This window comes from Daphnia pulicaria, chromosome 2 (genome assembly GCF_021234035.1).
Source record: "Daphnia pulicaria isolate SC F1-1A chromosome 2, SC_F0-13Bv2, whole genome shotgun sequence".
NCBI lineage: Eukaryota > Metazoa > Arthropoda > Branchiopoda > Diplostraca > Daphniidae > Daphnia > Daphnia pulicaria.
This window is the reverse complement of record NC_060914.1, coordinates 10900630-10919018: the sequence shown is the minus strand read 5'-3', so window position 1 is coordinate 10919018 and position 18389 is coordinate 10900630. Positions and strand designations below refer to the sequence as shown.

The following is an 18389-nucleotide window of genomic DNA, read 5'->3' as shown; positions in this document are numbered from 1 at the left end:
TCATATTTCCATAATAGTCATGTCATGGGCAGTGCTTTGTGTTGCGACTATTAACCTGGAGAACACGAAGACTTCGTCACATGCAATTGTGCTGGGTCCAATACATTTTCTATGAAAAACAGCTTAAAGTAGGTAAATTTAATATTTTCTTTACTTTCTAGTATATTTTTATTTAAGATCGGGACAACTGTGATGTAGCAATTTATTACTGTGGCTAATAGTTGAACCATGAGGTGATTGATACTTGGTAATCAATCTCTTTGTTTTGATTTCATCCAGAAAAAATATAATTTTCATTCCGCTTGCTGGAAAGTTTGAGTGCAGAAGGGAATAGCTTAACATCAAATTTTTTTAGGTATGGAGAGATAAATATTGTAAAGGGACTAAAATCTGTTATCCTTTCTTCTTTTAGTGCTAAGGATTGCCAGTTTGTTGAGTTTTGATGAAAATACTTTAAACAGTTTACTCTGGTTATTTACTCCTTTTCCATTGTAGTTAATGCAAACAGAATTATTAGTTCTATTGGTCAACATCTACTGCTTTTTACTTTACAGGCTCGTTATCTTCTTCATCAGCAGTATTAGGTGATCCTTCAGTGACTTGTTATGCCACTTGTTGTAACTTATTACGTTGACGGCGGTGACGTTCAGGGAAGGAAACGATTTGTTCGGAAAGGAAAGCCAAAAGGGAAAGAGTTAACCCGACTAGTAGAACGATAAATGTGCCAGTCAAGTTCTTGAGAGAAAGAGGGGTATGTTTGTTTGTCGGGGTTGTGTAGCCGCTTTTAAAAGTTTCCTTACATTGTCGAGGCATTGGGCGGAACCACAGGTCCCAGTATTTGATCAGACCCATTTCCTGGAGCTCCAATAGCCTTTTTGGTTGAAAAGAGTGTTTTGAATGGGACCAGTCAGATTTTAAAATAATTGCCTTTGATTTTCTTACCGTTTACTAACGCTAGAGTCCACACAGCGGTGATTAGAAGATGAAGATATGGTAACCGTTTCAATGTGCAAGGACCGCCTGTTATTAGACTTAACTTTTCCATTTTGATTGACTTGTATTTTGTTATCAGAGATTGTACCCTACGATATCAAGTTGCCAAACACATAGAGTTATTGACTGCCTAGCCACTGTTATGGATTTTCTTGGGATCCCCTCTTCTATTGGGATCGAAATTCCAAGTAGCGCTGCGTTTGATTCAAAACGGCGATGACGCAAACCATCGAAATGACTATTCCCAACCAGACCTGAAATTTGATTATTGTAAGGTCTGTAATAACGACTGGAATTATGCTGCCTTCTCCCGTCTTGTTTTAACGTTATACCGGCCATTGAAACGGTATGACGACTGAGTTTATGTTGGCCGTTTCCTCAGGGGCGGGAAGGAGGAAAGCGAAATATCCGTAATTCCAAGGTTATCTCTTCCGCTGTTTTCAAATTGAATTAGTCTATGTGTTTAAAAAATCTCAACTCGATTCCACAGGTAGCTGAAAAGTCCTCGGCCATTTGCCTTTAGCTCCAACCAATTTTCCGTCACTCGGACCATCTCGTACCTTGAAGATGCAAAAGAATTATAAGGTAATTATTTAAAATGTGAATTAAAGAAATTGCAGTTCGTTTTTTTTTTTAAGTTATTTTATTTTGCTTACGTAAAGTTGAAGTTGGCTGACAGATAATCTTAAACAACGCCTCCTTCGAGCGGCCCGGACAATCATTTAGGGTTACCACTCCATCGAGGCTTAAACGAGGGTACGTAATTACACGTTAGTCAAATCGCTAAAGCTACAAATTCAAATTTTTGTATTACCCAGATGACGCGGAGGTGTTGCCCTTTGAGGGGTTTTGGTGACAAGGAGTCACTGAAAGAAACGCTAAACCAAATGAAAAAAAAATATTAAAAAAGGTAATGCTAGATACGACATGAATCTTTTGCTTTCGCAGAGAATAATGTGTATTTGTTTGCGACCAACGATTCTTTATATATCCGAGCTATAACCAGGCAGAGTCCTTTCCGTCTATTCGGCGTGAAGAGAAAAACCCGAATTTCAACACATTTTACTGCTTAGCAACGAAAACAAAGCAAGTGTCAAAACATCGTTTGACATGCGCATACTATATTGGGACAGAAACGCGTTTGTCATGTAACAGGGTATTTTTTTACCGTTTTTTTCATTCAGCATTAAACGACACGCGATAGGTTCCGGCGGTCATCAACTATTAAAGATGGTAGACCTGTCAATGTCAAAGACAGGATAAGGGCAGCTTCTGTAAATGTTATTCATTTATGTTTAAAAGCTGACATTAGGATCTCATTGTTGATTTGCGGTTACAAACTCCATAGGTCTAGAGTTCAGGTATTGTCAATCACTCATTCGACACAGCGCGTTTTAGATACTCATAAATCAATTGCAGAAATATGATTTTTTTTTGTTTTCCGCTTCTCATGATGGTTACGTAAAATCATTTAAGTTCATTTTTGAGTTATTAAGCGTTGTTGTGAACGTAGCGGACGAACTCTGACCAGAGAGTCTATCGAGCTTTAGGAATTGCGTCAAGTTTCTTATTTTATTAATTTTATTCAACCATGTTTTATGAGAAGCTTTAATTTGTATTTTTTAAATTAATAATTTGCCTTTTTTTATCTCTATTTTGAGATTTTCTGCTCCGGCCGCAGGTGCAAGGATCATGTGTTTGAAACTTAGATATAAGTTTGCAACAGAATATTTTCAAAAAAGCTGACTGTTCTTCAAACGGTTCGAAATTGAAGATTTATTCATTCACCGAAGAAATGAGTCAAATGACTCAAATGTCAATTGGTATATTTAAAGTTAGTTTTAAGCCATAACCATTTGATATTTATTTTGATATTGGTTTTTGTAGACCCATCCCCAGCAACGACAACCTGCAGAAAGAAAAAGGCCAATTTCCATGGCCTTCAGACTCGAAGGTCACGGAGATCATTACGTAAAACGTGTCATGCTGTGGTGTAGAGGTTGGGTGAGAACGGGACGTGTTTGTTTCATTATCAAGCAGGTACAATAGCCACAAGGCTTAAGAGGTGAGGGTGAGAAGAAATCGTATAAAAGGAGAGAGAAAAAGTGAATGACATCAGTCGAATGATCATCTCCGACACGTCAACAACTGGATTCTTCGTCGTATTACCAGTTCGCAATCCGGGTAAATATTCTGTATTTTTACGTGGAGTTTAGTATCAATTTCCATTATTCATGATTTTTGAATATTGAATGTTGTCTAGTTAACTTTGCCGTTGTGCTGCTATTGGTTATTGTATCGTCGATGGCTGGGTCGATCAAGGGTGTACCGATGTCTCTTGGGTATGGCGGTTACCAAACCGCAACGCCTCCGCCTTACTGCAAAACAACATACGCAACGACTAGTTACTACACCGAAGTTGCACAGTTAGGTGTACAGTTACACCACCACGGGTCAAGATTATTACACCACAACTTGTGCTGCTCCAAGCTACTACACCGAAGCCCCGAAGTTTTGTTCTTCCCCGAGGTACACAAGACACAACCAAAGCGCTAGAGTACTACACCACTCAGGTATGCTGCCTCAACCTACGACACCGAGGCTTCAGCTTAGTCGAATACTACACAGAAGCGCCCAAGTACGATAGAAATCAGTCGAGTGAGCATCTCCGACACCCAACACGGCAGCCCCGAAATTTCGAATAAACTTCGTTTCAATCAGTGGAACGGCAAAGAGTGAAGGTGAGCTCTATATTATTTTAATTTTGCGGAACATGTACTAATGACTTGTTTTTCTTCCTTGTATGTTTTTCGGAAAAGACGAATTCTACTGCAATCCCGTCGGATTGAACGGTGAAGATAACGGCGGCGTAGCAGTCGTACGTGGACACCGCGTCGTTAAACTTGACATTGTCGGTCGGAAAGCCGAACTTGACGATAGTCGTACCATCACTTAATACGACAAGTGTGTTATTGCCACGGGTAAACATTTTATGCTCAACGAAATTCATAAAAGTGTTAATGATAACACCTTTATGGAATATCGAACAACTTTGATAATCTTCCTGTTAGATAGTATCTGAGAGCCTATTTAAACTGCTAGCAATTTATTTCTGTAATTACGAATCACTCTATAAATGGCATTTATTTTCTTGCTAGGTGGTAAACGAAACACTTTTCCAATCCCTAAGCGGTGCCCCTAATGATTTCCAGGAGTACGTAACGCTGTTCCGCAACATCGATGGCGATAACAAAGGCCGAGTCCCCCTAAATATTTGAGCCAATGGACAACCGAGAAGATGGAAGCGGACGGTGTTCATTTGTTGCGAAAAGCTAAGATTGAGGGTGCAAGTTTCGAAGATAACAAGGTCGCATTCGACGAAACGACGGTCAAAAGGTAATCAGTTATTTCAATACATGTCTTAGCGATGTATATTAAAATCTAAAAATTATTTCATCAGATTAAAACTGACCATGTCGTCGCTGCTATCAGTTTGGACGAGAACACGGATTTGGCTGTCGCTTCTGGTTTGGAATTTGGAAATATATTCCAATTTTGGTGGTTATCGAGTCAATGCCGAGCTTGAAGCACAACCAAACGTTTGGGTGGTAAGAATCCTTGAACATTTTTCATTTCATATTAATTTTAATACTGGTGGTTGAAACTTAATCAGCATTGACTGCTCTGATGATATTGCTATAGATAGTATATTATGAAGTTCTTGTAAAGTAGTTCTATACCTTTAAAGTTTGGATGTTAAATGAGATTTTAATATTTAGTTTTGGATTTGTCGTTTTATTAGGCTGGAGATGTTGCCTGTTTCTATTATTATATCAAATTGGGCCGTCGTCGTGTGGAACATCATGACCATGCTAGTGTATAAGTATAACTCTGCCCCGAGTTACATCATCAAAGAGGCTGAGTACTACACCGAGGTTTTGAAGTACTACACCATCAAGGTACCGGAGTACTCCACGACTACGTATGCTGCCCCAGCCTATTACACCGACGCCCTCAAGTACTACACCGAAAAGGCCGAATATTACACAACCGCGTATGCTGCCCAGTTTACTACACCGAGGAATCCAAGTATTACGCTGCTCCAACCAATACCAAACAGAGGCTCCGGTTTATTTCACCACCAAGTCCCCGAGTATTACACTACAACCTACGCTGCCCCCAGCTACTACACTGAAGCTCCGAAGTAGTACTCTGCCCCGAGTTACTACACCACTAAGGCATTTGAATATCACACGTGGTTGAAACAAATCATTTAAATCAAGGAGTTAATCACCCTCTCTCGACTCAAGGGTATAAACCATAGAAGACGATAGAAGTTAATCCCAGAATTCCCATATCATATCGTACATTGCTAATTTGGTGCAAGAAGGAAGAAGCAAGGTGTGGATTATTTTGCCTGCATTTATTTTAAATCTTTCCATGCTGTAAAGGAGTAAATGCTACAAGAAAATTTTGCTCTGTGTTGTCATCAGGCCAGTGTTACATCACAATACAGCAACAAAACGTTAAGCCTTTCAAGTGTTATGTAACTGTTCGAAGTTGCATATGCTTCGACAGGAAAGGTCCATTGAAGAAGATAAGTCCCCTGATGAAGTGAATTCTAATGTTCAGTAACTGCCATACCCTATGTGAGTTGACTAACACTGTTTTTCCTGAAGTAGCAAGAATTTAATTTTCCAATAATGTAGATATCATAGCTGTAACAAAAAATCAATCATATTTAATCTCCTGCAACACAAGCAACAAGATGAAAAACTTCAACAACTCTTTGTTGTGTGTATTTTAGTAAAATAACAATTTCTGGATTTTTCCTACAGAATTCCTAAATTCTTTTCAAATATTGAGGACCGTAATGACTCTGCAACCAGTTTGTTGAAAAAACCAGCCCCATAAATTCAAACAGTTATTTGCAGTTTTGGCCAAGACGCTCAATCGCCTTTTTGACTTTTTCGATGTCAGGCAATGCGAATTAAAAAGAACTGGATCCTGGTGAATCGTCACTCATACTTCACTTATATATGGTAATTTTGCAGGTGACTCTTGTAACGAGTTCGACGAGTTTCATTAAATCCGTTCTTAATAGAAAGCCTGGAATCTTGATGCGTACAATGTGATCCTGCAACTGGCGTCAGTCGAACAAATCAATAGACGGACCTTGGTGGTTAAAAATAATTGCCCATGAAATATCCGATAAAGTACATGACATGGAGAGAAAAAAACGGACCAACTTCGATCGACCAGACTGCAAATTGAACAGCCTAGCCCGACGTCCCTAGAATAACTCTTTGGCTTGCATCTGCCCATTCGTTGGCCTCCATTCGTTAAGTGAGTTCTCTTTGCCAGTTTAAACGAACGAACTCACTATGCATGGCTCCGTTGGGAAGAAATGGTGACACATCCGGACACGGAGATCACCATCACTGAAATCTGGACACATCGGGCGGTTAGTAGACGCACAAGTGAAGTAAATCCATCGGCGTGTAGTTATCCCATTTGACCTACCAAAACAACCCGGGAAGTCCCATCTCAATGTGGTTTGCGTAAACGCAATATGATGGAAACTATGAAGTTGTCGCAACCAATCGTCACAGAAGAATGAAGATCTTTTTGGACTTTTGGAAAAAGCCAAAAAAGTGCACCAAGTACGTCAATCTCTACACCTCACCTCTCTCGACTCAAGGGTACACCATAGACTTGGAGATTGAGAGGGAAACCGAAAACCTATGACCATGAAGGAATCCGAAGATCCCAAGGATTGCGGTCCCGAAGAGATGACGACGGAATTGGAATCAGCTGAGCAAGAGGTCAACGATTTTACGACCGATTGTGATGGATGAACCACGACTACTACGATTTTATGTTCTCAAGTTTTCCCTTGGTGACGTTCAGATCTTTCGTAGTTTCGTCGAGACATCAGGTAGTGACTGCAGATCAGTTAATTATTAATTATATCCCTTTTTCATTGTCCAATTTAGTATAATTTAACATCTAGCTTTCCACTCTGTTTTCCAACCTTAGTTTTCTGGCAACTCAACTTGCGTAACTTCCAAATCGTGATAGTTGTATCTGAAAATGATAACAACATAGTTTGTTATTCGAATCAATTTGAAACTGGTACAGTACAGATGCTAACCGCGGTTTTGTAAAATAATTCAAATTTTACTCCCTAGATGGAGCGTGGCGGAATAGAGTTTGAAGGGGTTGAGTTGAGAGTTATAACACCCGGTAGAAATTTCATAGTCTTTACTCTTTAGCATATTAGCAACCACACGTGATGACTAAGCATTTTAAGTCTGATCTGTTTACATTTGTAAGTCTTATGAAAGTTACCGTTTACGGATATCTACAACAAAAACACTTTTTACACTGTGACTTGACAATTTGTCTTGACTCTTAACTGGCCAGAAAATGGATAAGATTGCTGTTGTTGAATATGAATATCCTGAGATAATCAAATCTGCTAAAACTGAAACAATAAAATCTTATTCACTAGTGCCTGAGTATTGTGATGAATCTTTTAGTATTCAAGATTCTTTGGTGGCTGGAGATGATCAGCAGGAAAGCGAGCTGAGTTGTGTAGTGAATGATGAGTTAGGAAAAACTCTGCCAGATAGACATAAACCTTTTGCTGAAATGAGTAAAGCTGCTGAAGTTACAGGTAAATATCATAACTTGTTAATACTATTTGAACAATTCTTAAGGTTTTTACTCGTTTTTGATTCAGGAGTCACCATTGTTAAGACTTCAAAATGTTATTTACTTGTTGATTATTCTTCTTCTGACGAATCAGTAAGCCTAACAGATGCTTCAATGGCTGCAAATGAGGATAGTGAGCTTGATCTGTGTCGGGTATTGAATGATGAGTCAGGAAAGACTCGGCCAGATAAAACATCCACTCTAAGGAAAGATGTGCAAGGAAAGAAAAAGTTTTCATTATCCAAAGAAGAAAATAAGGTAATAACGAAACTATTACATTTATTGGAATATGTGTACATAAATTTTTTAATTGTTATTTGGTTTAGGAGAAAGAAAGACAAATTGCAGAGAAGAAAGCAGGGAAAGAACGCTTACGCAAAGAAAAGGAAGAGGAAAAGAAAAAGAAAGAAGAAGAGAGAGAAACCGAGAAGAAAAAGAAAGAAAAAGAAAAAAAGATGAAGGAGGAAGAAAAAGAGGCAGAAAGAAAACGAAAAGAAGCAGAAAAGAAAAAGAAAGAAGAAGAAAAAGAGGCAGAAAGAAAACGTAAAGAAGAAGAAAAGAGAATTAAAGAGGAAAATAAAGAAGCTGAAAGGAAGAGAAAAGAAGAGGAGAAGAAACGAAAAGAAGAAGAAAAGGAAAATGACAAAAAGGGAAAAGTTGAGGAACGGAAGAGAAAAGAAAAATTTGCTCTAAAATACGTGAAACATGCCCCTGATTTTCGAACGGAATTTGATACTTCTAGAAAGAAATACTTGGAACAGATTCTGGAAAAGTCAGATTCTGAACCTTCAGTTGATTCAAATCTTCGCCAGTATAGAGAAAAGAAAGGAAGAAGTTATGGTGCTACTTGGCCACTCAAGGATAATAATGTTGGAGTGATTGGTAAGTGAATTTTATCTTCATGTCGGAAACGTATTAAGTATCGTTGAATATAGACGAGGACGAAGCGGAAGCCCCCATCAACAACGAAACCATTGTAACGATCGTCCATCCAGTCCCTCATAGAATGCGACCCAAGTTAGTCCAGTTTTGGGAAAATCGTCGTCCTGCCTATTGGGGAACCTGGAGAAAATCGAGTAATACAGTGGGTCCAAGACGTCCTTTCGGCAAAGAGGTATATATAATTCAAAGGGCAAAATAATGAAGCAAGTAATTTACGCCAACATTCTATAGATCACATTCGATTACGATGTCGATTCTGATGATGAATGGGAGGAGGAAGTTGAACCGGGCGAATCTTTGACCGATTCCGAAGGTGAAGGCGAAGAAAATGAGCCAGCCGACGAATATGAGGTTCGTTTTGTTGAAACGAGAATTTAAAAAATCTTTCACTGGCACTTTACAAGCTTTTATATATTTTAGGTAGACAATGAATTCCTTGTACCCCATGGATACTTGAGCGACGAAGAAGGAGAGGAGGATGAAGACGAGAGAGCGCTATCCCCGTCTGCAGCCAAAGATAAACTAAAGTTAAAGGAAGAGCAATTTGAGAGAGAGTTGAAGAAGAAGACGTGTTATATCAAACCCAGCTTGATCGGTTGTTGCTGGTCGGATGACTTTAACCCTAATCCGCAGCATCTTAAAGTTCTTGAGCGCTACGCACCGATTGTATTGTCTTCAACACTGCCGATAGAACTGAAAAGTGAGGGTGAGGAGTCGGATGACAACATCAACAAGAAATCGACTAAACGCTTAGTCAATGAAAAGGATATACCTGACCTTATTCGCGTACTTCATGGAAGCTTATACGGTAAATCCACGATTGTTCAAGAGTTTCAGTTGCATTTGGAACGCAATAGAGCCGGACAAAACCAGAATGGTAACAATTATACAAATTAAATCTTCGTGCTTTCACTATTTTATTAATATTTGGGATGAATTTAGGTCCATCCCAGAAGCAAATATTGGCCAAAATTTCTGAAATTGCTTCATATAGCAGATGTACAGAAGCCGGAGCAATGAGTGGAAAAATTTGTTGGCTCGTGCAACCAAGTGTTCTTGAGCATTACAATCTCGCTGAATTATCTGTCATTAATGCTTGGGAATTCGCTACCGAGACGAAAAAGCGAGGACGTAAGGCCTACGACTCTAGATCTGAGGAGGACATCCCACTAGCAAAGATCCCGCGCGTGTCGCCCATTAAACAATTTGATCAGCCAGCTAGTTTACCTGCTAACAGAGTTTCTTCATCGCAGGAGAACGAGCTTCCAAAATCGGGGAAAGATTCAAATGTGCCAGCTAAGCAACCAATTTTCTCAACTCCTAAAGGGAAGAAAACGCATCTCGTTGATAAGTCTCCCAACATCTGCAACCAAGAAACCCAAGAGTGATACTAAAACAACTCCATTAACCAATTTCTTAAAGAAAATGAGTGCAAAGAGGCACTGTCCAAATTATCAGAGAATATTGACGACTCATTGGATGGGATCAAATGTTTTACTTTTGAGTTATTTGTGTCGTTCCTTTCGAGTAATTTTATGTTTAGAGCATGTTTTTTTCCCCTGCAAAATTTATATGTTGATATATGGGATGTATCTTTTTTTCTGTAACCGTTGCATACACCTAAATTTCTATTACACGGATGAAATATATGAGACCGATGGTAGGGAGCTAACGCGGGGGATAAAAAGGTTGGCAGCCAACTGGTAAACAAACAAAACATAAATAACAACAACAAATGATGTTCCAAGCTGATATTTTTTTTTAAACGGGTGACCTTTTGGTGTCCATCGTCTTCTCTGCATTTACTGAATAAAGAGAAAACAATTAGCTCATTAAGTGATATGACAACGCATGATAATTGAACTTGCTTATAGGTATGTGATCAGGTTATTTTTACAGTACCTTTATTTTAACAGTAAAGATGTTTCCGTAGAGAAACAGAATGTTCCTTTAGGGTCATATTGCTTCACGGTGAATCAATGGAGCCGGATGTCGACGTGGAGCTGCCTGTAATGCAACAGTTGTTTAGCATACCGAATCAGTGGTGATGTCGATTATTTTCCAATGGATTAATTTTTGAAATTATGATATTCGTGCCATCTTTTCTGATAGACACTGCCATTCCAAGAGTTGCGTCTGAAAAGCGAAGAGTATTAGTTTAAACAAAAATGTTCAATGATAAAAAAATTTCACTTTTCAAGTCCATATTCATAGCCTCAAGTTTGGTCTTCGTGTCCGTCAAGTCTTTCGTAGTTCTTTCCAGTGTTTGGGTAGTGCCTGGAATGAAATAGATTAGATTCCATTAAATTTTCTTTTGTAAAATAAAATAGTTTGTGATTATTACCAAACAGGTTGAGCGGACGACTCTAGAAAATATTGTCGGTTGGTAATCGCAGCCACTAGATGTCTCGATGGTTGGTAAGTAATTACCATGAAGTACAGACTGCAGAAGGAATCGAAAATCGATAAAACTGCCGAACTCGGAAAATTAAAAAATCTATCACATTGAAATATACTCATCTTACGCGGTAATTTTCAACACTTATTCATCTGAACGTGACTCACATATATTAGTAAACACAGACATTGTCTAAGGTGCGGGTAAGGGAGTTGGATAAGGCGTCGCTTGGTGTTCCGGGCACCATGAGACCTGAGTTCAACTCCCGCGGTGACCGCCTTCTGTTCAAGCACTACTTACACATCTACTATATGAATGCTTATGGGAAACGATATTAACGTAAACTGTCGTGGATGGTCGATAGTTTCGTAGGTTGATCCTCCGAAGCTAAAGAGTTTGCAAGGTTGGCATGGAACTTTGCATACGAATCAAGTGTCTCGTGTATTTCGTGAAAGCAGACCTACGACATATGATGTCTGGGACCAACTAGTTAATTCATGGTTAAATAGTACACCAGGTCATACACGGACAGCTGAACACACATGGTGAATTCGGATTCCATAAAAATCGTACAGCATATGTTGTTAAGTATCTACAGATCAGAATTTTAATCATTTGTATTTTTTGCTGTCTCTTAAACCAGCCATTTGTTCAAAATAATTCGTTTTTTTTTTCAAATTCAAACAAAAGTTGCAACAAAAAACGTGAACGCTGAAATTGATTATTGGCAACGGTGTATAAAGAAAGTTTCTTTTTGTTTTGCCATTTGATCAAGTCATAAAATTAATTGCTAATTATTAATCTTAAAGACCAAAATCCATTATTACAGGTGTCTAACTAAACTAGTGATGAAAAATGGTTGGGAAATACCATGGAAATACTTAAAGTAACTGAACTAGACAACTAGTCTATGGTGGAACTGGAAAAGAGTCTGTGCTGTGCTTAATGCTGATATGTTGCAGTCGTGACAGCATGGCTGTAAATCTGGTGTTTCAGCCTTCAATTGAGATTAACTACAACATAAAATTAAATTACATAGTAAGTTATTTCTTTTCCATAAAGATTGATGAAAAATGTTAAATTGTGTGAAATGTCAATGGTTTCTGGTAACTGAGCTTTCCTTACACCCACAAATAAAAATGTGCCAAGTTGTAATTTCGGGAATTTACTTCTTTTTGCCAGTAATCCAGCTGGAATTGAAGCAGCTGTTTGATGGCATGAAACACAGCGTCAGATCTCATCAGGACGGCAGTGACTGAGCCACACAAATCAACGATGTTGGAATCAATTTTACTTGACAACTTTGAAAAATCAAAATATTGTTTCATCTTTATCCTAGAAAACTCTTCCCCCTCCGTCCTCCACCAAGAAAATGATGATGCCGACGTCGGATCTCTTTGGCCGATTCAACAATTACCACGTCAAATACACGACAGGTATTCTTTTTCCCATGACAAAGTTTGGCAAAACTTGAATGCAAATTCCTCGGTCAGTCAGTCGGCGATGATCAATACCAATCATCACCTTTTGGGTAAAGTGTTTTCTTGGCTTTATAATTGCTTGATTGTCATGGATTTTAAGAATCGATTGTGGTGTTGTTTTGATAGGTGGAGTTAGTGAATTTGATGGAATTGTGTTGGCTGTCAGTCGCTGTCAAGTTGGCGACGTCATCAAATCGCTTGTGTCGTCAGTTTCGCCTTTACTCCGACTGTATTTCTCACCTTGCCTAACGCCTGCAACATCTGATATCAAAATCGAACGTTTGAAACTATACCGCTTGAATGTAAGTTAGTTTAATGATGAGCTTGTATACATTTTAATTAACTGGCATTTGAAAATAGGAAATCAATCAAAATTCTTGCGGCAGTTTTATCATCTACAAGTGGCTGGAGGACAATATTTGCTCCTTGTCCGTAGATAAGTTAACCAAATGTTTGCTACTGGATCAAACAACTCCGTTCAGGTAACTTGTTTTTATTTAGAGCAGTTAAAACTTAAAACTTGACATTAAATTCTTGTTTCCAATTTACCGCGAGTGGTAGCGTGAGCAAAGAACTACAAGAATGCGCTCAGTTAAACGATCACCAATGAAATCGATCCTCGGATCCGGTCAATTTCAATCGCAAAGGCGTTACTGAAGTGCAAACTGGCATCGCCAACTCAACGGGAAAAATTTGAGGCTGACCCTTTTAGAAGTAATGTTGAAAGTAAATTTTATCGTTTGCACGCTATTAACCTGTTAAATTATTTCAAGGATTCGCCTTGTCTAGTGATTTTGGAGCGGGATTCAATCCTAACCGTCACAGGATACAAAGGGATATTGTTACGAAATCATTCGTGCTCTCCAAAACCTGTACAATTTTACGTGAGACAATTGACTTAACATTGTCTGAATCCGAATTAAATATTTCATTTGCAGGTACGAATTAAAACTTCCGAAATGCCGAATGGCAGTTGGAGCGGAATGATTGGAATGATTATTGATCAAGTCAGGTCTTTTTAAGTTATTAAATCTTTAATCGCTTAAATATAGTTTTATTCGACGCAGAAAGTTGATATTGGTGTTGGCCCGTTTTCTGTCACCCATTCCCGATTATGTTTTAAACGGGTTTTTTTTTCGCGGATTCCTCCTCCGGCGGAAGAAAACCGATTGTTAGCTTGCACGAAACCCTTTCATTTGGAGGTATTATTTTTGCGTTAAAGATAATGATCGAATTTAATAATTGGCGTATTCCCAAACAGACTTGGATTGCTTTGATCGCGTTGGTGGCTATTCTACCCGTAATACTCTGGATTTATTTCAATTTTTTGTGCCCCCGTTACAAGACAAAATGTCCCGTTTTCATGAAGAACTAATTTTTCATTCTCGGAGTTCTCATGGGTCAATTTAAAATCATTTATTTTTGTTATTTATCTTTGAAAATTAAAACCCTTTTGTTTAGCTGGACAAAAATTGCACTCCATTGGATTTGGCTTAGTGGCTGACGGACTGGCGCGATAACGTAGGATAAGAGATCGACCATTTGCCTTTAGCTCCAACCAATTTCCATCACTCGTACCATCTCGTACCTTGAATATACAAAAAGAATTATAAGGTAATTATTTAAAATGTTAATTTAAGAAATTGCAGTTCGTTTTTTTTTTGTAAGTTATTTTATTTTACTTACGTAAAGTTGATGTTGGCTGACAGATAATCTAAAACAACGCCTCCTTTGAGCGGCCCGGACAATCCTTTTGGGTTACCACTCCATCGAGGCTTAACCGAGGGTACGTAATTACACGTTAGTCAAATCTCTAAAGCTACAAATTCAATTTATGGTATTACCCAGATGACGCGGAGGTGTTGCCTATTGAGGGGTTTTGGTGACAAGGAGTCACTGAAAGAAACGCTAAACTAAATGAAAAAAAATATTAAAAAAGGTAATGCTAGATACGACATGAATCTTTTACTTTCGCAGAGAATAATGTGTATTTGTTTGCGACCAACGATTCTTTATATATCCGAGCTATAACCAGGCAGAGTCCTTTCCGTCTATTCGGCGTGAAGAGCATAACCCGAATTTCAACACATTTTACTGCTTAGCAACGAAAACAAAGCGAGTGTCAAAACATCGTTTGACATGCGCATACTATATTGGGACAGAAACGCGTTTGTCATGTTACAGGGTATTTTTTTACCGCTTTTTTCATGCAGCATTAAACGACACTCGATAGGTTCCGGCGGTCATCAACTATTAAAGATGGTAGGCCTGTCAATGTCAAAGACAGGATAAGGGCAGCTTCTGTAAATGTTATTCATTTATGTTTAAAAGCTGACATTAGGATCTCATTGTTGATTTGCGGTTACAAACTCCATAGGTCTAGAGTTCAGGTATTGTCAATCAATCATTCGACACAGCGCGTTTTAGATACTCATAAATCAATTGCAGAAATATGATTTTTTTTTGTTTTCCGCTTCTCATGATGGTTACGTAAAATCATTTAAGTTCATTTTTGAGTTATTAAGCGTTGTTGTGAACGTAGCGGACGAACTCTGACCAGAGAGTCTATCGAGCTTTAGGAATTTCGTCAAGTTTCTTATTTTATTAATTTTATTCAACCATGTTTTATGAGAAGCTTTAATTTGTATTTTTTTAAATTAATAATTTGCCTTTTTTTATCTCTATTTTGAGATTTTCTGCTCCGGCCGCAGGTGCAAGGATCATGTGTTTGAAACTTAGATCTAAGTTTGCAACAGAATATTTTCAAAAAAGCTGACTGTTCTTCAAACGGTTCGAAATTGAAGATTTATTCATTCACCGAAGAAATGAGTCAAATGACTCAAATGTCAATTGGTATATTTAAAGTTAGTTTTAAGCCATAACCATTTGATATTTATTTTGATATTGGTTTTTGTGGTCCCATCCCCAGCAACGTCAGCCTGCAGAAAGAAAAAGGCCAATTTCCATGGCCTTCAGACTCGAAGGTCACGGAGATCATTACGTAAAACGTGTCATGCTGTGGTGTAGAGGTTGGGTGAGAACGGGACGTGTTTGTTTCATTATCAAGCAGGTACAATAGCCACAAGGCTTAAGAGGTGAGGGTGAGAAGAAACCGTATAAAAGGAGAGAGAAAAAGTGAATGACATCAGTCGAATGATCATCTCCGACACGTCAACAACTGGATTCTTCGTCGTATTACGAGTTCGCAATCACGGGTAAATATTATGTATTTTTACGTGGAGTTTAGTATCAATTTCCATTATCCATGATTTTTGAATATTGAATGTTGTCTAGTTAACTTTGCCGTTGTGCTGCTATTGGTTATTGTATCGTCGATGGCTGGGTCGATCAAGGGTGTACCGATGTCTCTTGGGTATGGCGGTTACCAAACCGCAACGCCTCCGCCTTACTGCACAACAACATACGCAACGACTAGTTACTACACCGAAGTTGCACAGTTAGGTGTACAGTTACACCACCACGGGTCAAGATTATTACACCACAACTTGTGCTGCTCCAAGCTACTACACCGAAGCCCCGAAGTTTTGTTCTTCCCCGAGGTACACAAGACACAACCAAAGCGCTAGAGTACTGCACCACTCAGGTATGCTGCCTCAACCTACGACACCGAGGCTTCAGCTTAGTCGAATACTACACAGAAGCGCCCAAGTACGATAGAAATCAGTCGAGTGAGCATCTCCGACACCCAACACGGCAGCCCCGAAATTTCGAATAAACTTCGTTTCAATCAGTGGAACGGCAAAGAGTGAAGGTGAGCTCTATATTATTTTAATTTTGCGGAACATGTACTAATGACTTGTTTTTCTTCCTTGTATGTTTTTCGGAAAAGACGAATTCTACTGCAATCCCGTCGGATTGAACGGTGAAGATAACGGCGGCGTAGCAGTCGTACGTGGACACCGCGTCGTTAAACTTGACATTGTCGGTCGGAAAGCCGAACTTGACGATAGTCGTACCATCACTTAATACGACAAGTGCGTTATTGCCACGGGTAAACATTTTATGCTCAACGAAATTCATAAAAGTGTTAATGATAACACCTTTATGGAATGTCGAACAACTTTGATAATCTTCCCGCTAGATAGTATCTGAGAGCCTATTTAAACTGCTAGCAATTTATTTCTGTAATTACGAATCACTCTTAAAATGGCCTTTATTTTCTTGCTAGGTGGTAAACGAAACACTTTTCCAATCCCTGAGCGGTGCCCCTAAAGATGTCCAGGAGCACGTAACGCTGTTCCGCAACATCGATGGCGATAACAAAGGCCGAGTTCCCCTAAATATTTGAGCCAATGGACAACCGAGAAGATGGAAGCGGACGGTGTTCATTTGTTGCCAAAAGCTAAGATTGAGGGTGCAAGTTTCGAAGATAACAAGGTCGCATTCGACGAAACGACGGTCAAAAGGTAATCAGTTATTTCAATACATGTCTTAGCGATGTATATTAAAATCTAAAAATTATTTCATCACATTAAAACTGACCATGTCGTCGCTGCTGTCGGTTTGGACGCGACCACGGATTTGGCTGTCGCTTCTGGTTTGGAATTTGGAAATAGATTCCAATTTTGGTGGTTATCGAGTCAATGCCGAGCTTGAAGCACAACCAAACGTTTGGGTGGTAAGAATCCTTGAACATTTTTCATTTCATATTAATTTTAATACTGGTGGTTGAAACTTAATCAGCATTGACTGCTCTGATGATATTGCTATAGATAGTATATTATGAAGTTCTTGTAAAGTAGTTCTATACCTTTAAAGTTTGGATGTTAAATGAGATTTTAATATTTGGTTTTGGATTTGTCGTTTTGTTAGGCTGGAGATGTTGCCTGTTTCTATTATTATATCAAATTGGGCCGTCGTCGTGTGGAACATCATGACCATGCTAGTGTATAAGTATAACTCTGCCCCGAGTTACATCACCAAAGAGGCTGAGTACTACACCGAGGTTTTGAAGTACTACACCATCAACGTACCGGAGTACTGCACGACTACGTATGCTGCCCCAGCCTATTACACCGACGCCCTCAAGTACACTCACTTCCATAAATAACTTTACAGGCCAAAGCGCGAAACAACGCTCCAATGTTGGCTTTAACCAAAATTCTCTTTTCTTTCATTGAGAAAAATCTAACCCTTCCCTCTCGATTACAAACAACAAAGACTGTACACCACTGTGGCCAACACAGGTGCGTTGTTTCGCGCTTTGGCCTGTAAAGTTATTTATGGAAGTGAGTGTACTACACCGAAAAGGCCGAATATTACACAACCGCGTATGCTGCCCAGTTTACTACACCGAGGAATCCAAGTATTACGCTGCTCCAACCAATACCAAACAGAGGCTCCGGTTTATTTCACCACCAAGTCCCCGAGTATTACACTACAACCTACGCTGCCCCCAGCTACTACACTGAAGCTCCGAAGTAGTACTCTGCCCCGAGTTACTACACCACTAAGGCATTTGAATATCACACGTGGTTGAAACAAATAATTTAAATCAAGGAGTTAATCACCCTCTCTCGACTCAAGGGTATAAACCATAGAAGACGATAGAAGTTAATCCCAGAATTCCCATATCATATCGTACATTGCTAATTTGGTGCAAGAAGGAAGAAGCAAGGTGTGGATTATTTTGCCTGCATTTATTTTAAATCTTTCCATGCTGTAAAGGAGTAAATGCTACAAGAAAATGTTGCTCTGTGTTGTCATCAGGCCAATGTTACATCACAATACAGCAACAAAACGTTAAGCCTTTCAAGTGTTATGTAACTGTTCGAAGTTGCATATGCTTCGACAGGAAAGGTCCATTGAAGAAGAGGCCCCTGATGAAGTGAATTCCA

The 18389-nt window shown here is 39.0% G+C and overlaps 2 protein-coding genes across 2 annotated transcripts in view; both read left to right on the top strand.

The window, feature by feature from the left end:
• Window positions 1–18389, top strand: part of LOC124326368 (speckle-type POZ protein-like) — a 315941-nt gene that overhangs the window by 229399 nt on the left and 68153 nt on the right. The window lies entirely within an intron of this gene.
• Window positions 6744–10301, top strand: LOC124327733 (chromatin assembly factor 1 subunit A-B-like). The gene is made up of 8 exons (XM_046786731.1): window positions 6744–6840; window positions 7508–7672; window positions 7739–7968; window positions 8223–8592; window positions 8646–8824; window positions 8884–9003; window positions 9073–9529; window positions 9595–10301. The coding sequence occupies exons 1-8, from the start codon at window positions 6744–6746 to the stop codon at window positions 10038–10040; spliced, it is 2064 nt and encodes a 687-aa protein (XP_046642687.1). The 3' UTR covers window positions 10041–10301.